A 4,350-nucleotide genomic window follows, 5' to 3' on the forward strand; every position below is an offset into this window, starting at 1 on the left:
TTATCATGGATAGATGCACTTTTATCATGGATAGATGCACTTATCATGGACAGACACACTTTTATGATGGATAGATGCACTTTTATCATGGACAGACGCACTTTTATGATGGATAGATGCACTTTTATGATGGATAGATGCACTTTTATGATGGATAGATGCACGTTTATCATGGACAGACACTTTTATGATGGATAGATGCACTTTTATCATGGATAGATGCACTTTTATCATGGACAGACGCACTTTTATGATGGATAGATGTGCTTTTATCATGGATAGATGCACTTTTATGATGGATAGATGCACTTTTATCATGGACAGACGCACTTTTATGATGGATAGATGCACTTTTATGATGGATAGATGCACTTTTATGATGGATAGATGCACTTTTATGATGGATAGATGCACTTTTCTCATGGATAGATGCACTTTTCTCATGGATAGATGCACTTATGATGGATAGATGCACTTTTATCATGGACAGACGCACTTTTATCATGGATAGATGCACTTTTATCATGGATAGATGCACTTTTATCATGGATAGATGCACTTATGATGGATAGATGCACTTTTATCATGAATAGATGCACTTTTATGATGGATAGATGCACGTTTATGATGGATAGATGCACTTTTATCATGGACAGACGCACTTTTATCATGGACAGACGCACTTTTATCATGGATAGATGCACTTTATCATGGATAGATGCACTTTTATAATGAATAGATGCACTTTTATGATGGATAGATGCACTTTTATCATGGACAGACGCACTTTATCATGGATAGATGCACTTTTATCATGGACAGATGCACTTTTATCATGGATAGATGCACTTTTATGGACTTCAAAGCAGAAACTGCCAGACATTTTTAAATATAACTCCGATTGTATTCATCTGAAAGAAGAATGTCATATACACCTAGGATGATTTGAGTAAATAATGGGCTAATTTTTCATTTAAATTTAAATTTCAGCTGAACGCTGCTCGTCCTCATCGAATAGAGACGTTACCTGGACGTGGATGTGGACGGTTTCTGTTTGACGCTGACGGGACGAAAGCCGCTGCTCTCCTGAACCTCCTGTTTCTGACGCTCTTCTGTGACGGTGAAGAAGATCGAGGTTAAAATGGCGTCTTTGACACAGAATCACAGGTAAATAACCACACTGACCTAAAGCTCGCTGACTTCTCTCGATGGCCGTCCGCCTCGTCTGCTCAAACATGGCCTCAAGGTCAAAGGTTCGAGCTTTCTTTCCTGAGAGTCAAAGAAATATTACAAGTGATCATGTGACTCTGACACCACACACACACACACACACACACACTCCTGCTTCTGTGACGTCTAAGCTGAAACACTCACCGAATCCAGCGAAGCCCATGACTGATGAGACGTCTGCATCGTTACTGGAGTCGCCTGTCAATCACACAAAACAATACAATGCATTCATATCTAGAGGAATTCTTATTTTATTTTGAATGATGAATAATTTATGGGTGGCGAAAATCTATAAAATACAAATTAATAAAATGAAAAAAGACAAATAGTAATATTATCAAAAGGTAAAATTTGAATTTCAATTTACAAAAAGAACTACAGTATTTATTTATTTTAAACTATGAATAATGTATGGGTTTTAGGCAAAAGTTATTAAATAATATAAATAATAATCTATAGGGGAAATTATTGTGTCATTTTAGAATATCTATTATTTATCTTGTTGCAGAATTTCTATTATTACCTTTAGAAATAGTATATTTATTGATTTATTTTGAATGCTGAATAATTTATGGCTAGCAGGCAAAAATGTATAAAATAATGACAAATATTAATCATAAATTAATCAGGGTATATTTGTTTATTTTGAATGATGAATATGTGTGTGCGTGTGGGGGGTAGGCAAAAATTCATAAAATAAAAATGATTAATAATAATCTAAAGAGGGAAAATAGAGTTTCATTTTGGAATTTCTATTACTATTAAAAATATAAAGTTTGTGTATGTATTTATTTACAGCGATGAATAATTTATGGGTGATAGGCAAAAATGAACAACATAAAACTGATTAAATAATAATAATAATAATCTAAAGGGAAAATAAGAGAATAATTTCTACCTTTACAAAAGAAATACAAATTATATGCCAATTATAATAGCGAATTATTATAGCATTATATCGAGTGTTTAGTGTTGTATAGTATATCCAGGGCACTATATTACGAATACCATAGTGCTACCATGGTACAAGCCCAACCAACATGGTATTGCAAACATATTCACTCATACGGCAGTCAGTGAGTGACAGAAACGAAGGCTAAAAGCTCCTATATTTGAATTATTATTAAATAATCTTCAGAATCACATGTGCCTGGGGAGCCTCAGATCATTATAACTGCTGCTCTGACAGTGTTTGACTTCATTAAACCATCACAGCTTTCAGCAAAACACTGTCCTGCAGTTTAAACACATCCATCTCACTCATAAGAGAGAAACACTTCATAAAACACGAATAAAACTCACAAACTTACCAGGATCACTGCTCTGGTCAGCCATGACAATAATATCGGACACTTCCGGGACGCCGGAAGTCAAAATAAAAGTCTCTTCTGAATATAAGTCCTCGGTAACTTTGGAGAAATGTTTGTCTTGAAGCTTTTCCTGAGTATTTGTTCATACGGAATACAAATATTTAATAATTTGACTAGAAATAAATTACAAAAAAAATTGATAAATAATTTGACCATAAATAAATATTTTTCCCTCGTATTTTCCCGTTTTTTTTTTTATTTATTCATTTATTATGTACCTTATATTTTTTATGCAAAATCCATTATTATTTATGAAGCTGATAATATAAATACACGATTGTATTCCAACTAATCTGAAGATGAAATTCTTTCATTATTATCTGGTAATATGTTAACACAACTTTCGATCTTAATAATGTATTAGTAAATTTTGAGATTAACAATAACTAAGTCATGTTAATTGTTACTTCATTAACTTATGCCAACAAACAGAACATTATTGTAAAGTGTTGCCGCTATTAACTAATAGCACATAGAAATTGTGCTTCTTTCAGTCTGATGACAATATTTAAGCTCAGGTCTCATGTGATTAACAATTGAGATATATGAGATCTTCCGTTTCACAGTATTTTATTAAAAGATTGTCAAATAAACAAATCTTAGAAATGCAAATTTAAGGCAAATTTAACCATAAATTACACTGTAACACTTTACAGCAAGGTCCCATTCATTAGCATTACTCAATGCATTAGTTATCATGAACTATGAGCAATATACAGCATTTATTAATCTTTAGTTCATAAAAATACAATTAGGTGGGGAGTTTGGGGCATGAAATACATTAAAAATGTATTAGTAAATGTGGAAATAAACATGAACTAAGATTAATGAATGTTGTAGTAGTATTAGTTTGTTAACTAATAATGTTGACAAATGAACCTTATTGTACAGTTTTACCAGTTCCACATCAGAAGCTACAAATCTGAAGGCTGGTGTTGTCTGCGGAGAGCTCTGTTCTGTCCGGCATCCAGTAATAATGACTCGATCATGTGGAAGAAGACCAACAACGCACCTGTGAGAGACTCGTGTTTATTCCACACAAATCTGTGCCGACAACTCACTCAAACAGTCAAGACACAAATGATACACATACACAAATAGCACAATCATTCACAGTCAACAGCTGCGCAACATCTGGAGTGAGAACATCTCTTCAGTGCTCGTCCTCGTCCTCGGCCACGATCCTCTCGATGGCGGCCCAGTCCAGCTTGCTCAGGACACTTCCGGTGCTCTGAGAGAAAGAGTCCAGATCCAGATCTCGCAGATGATCCACGCTCGTGAACGACTCTTCGCCCTGGAGAAACCAACATCACATGATCTTGAAGAACACAGCGCTAGAGTAATGTTTCCAGCACTGTATACTTGCCTTAACCAGCTGCTGCCTGATGTTTTTACAATTATTTCAATTAAATTTAACATTATTTATAACCCTTCTTACTTGTTTTCTTCATACTTATAAACATCCGAAGCACTGATAGCGTCACAGATGTTAAACCAAGCTCAAGTCCTGGCTACGTTCAGAACAAATCTGCAACCACTAATGACTGTGATGTCAATTCTGTGTTTTTATTTACTGATTTTGTTAATGTTCCATTCCTGGACATATGTATTGTGATGTTTTATGTGGTCTATATGTAATATTGTATATTATTTTATTAGTTTATCTGCCCAGGGACAGCAGATGTAGATTAGCTGTTAGCTAACTCTGGTGCAATTACTCTTAACTGAGCACTGTCCCTGTAAAAATAAA

The 4,350-nt window shown here is 34.4% G+C and overlaps 2 protein-coding genes across 3 annotated transcripts in view; both read right to left on the minus strand.

The window, feature by feature from the left end:
* wdr70 (WD repeat domain 70) overlaps positions 1-2,599 on the minus strand; it is a 91,268-nt gene extending 88,669 nt beyond the window's left edge. For both annotated transcript variants that reach the window (XR_013819981.1, XM_079860758.1), the window contains exons 1-4: positions 2,541-2,599; positions 1,375-1,428; positions 1,186-1,269; positions 1,028-1,112 (exon numbers count right to left, since the gene is read on the minus strand). Coding sequence is in view for 1 of the 2 variants with exons in the window: in XM_079860758.1 (XP_079716884.1) it covers positions 1,028-1,112; positions 1,186-1,269; positions 1,375-1,428; positions 2,541-2,565 (248 nt within the window). In the remaining variant the exon portion in view is untranslated. The remainder of the gene's footprint in view (positions 1-1,027; positions 1,113-1,185; positions 1,270-1,374; positions 1,429-2,540) is intronic.
* Positions 2,600-3,753: 1,154 nt separating this feature from the next.
* Positions 3,754-4,350, minus strand: part of cplane1 (ciliogenesis and planar polarity effector 1) — a gene marked incomplete at its 3' end in the record, with an annotated part of 56,145 nt that continues 55,548 nt past the window's right edge. Inside the window, exon 51 of the mRNA XM_079860465.1 lies at positions 3,754-3,894. Coding sequence (XP_079716591.1) covers positions 3,754-3,894 — 141 coding nt within the window. The remainder of the gene's footprint in view (positions 3,895-4,350) is intronic.

The sequence above is a fragment of the Squalius cephalus genome (assembly GCF_949319135.1).
Source record: "Squalius cephalus genome assembly, chromosome: 24".
NCBI classification, from domain to species: Eukaryota; Metazoa; Chordata; class Actinopteri; order Cypriniformes; family Leuciscidae; genus Squalius; species Squalius cephalus.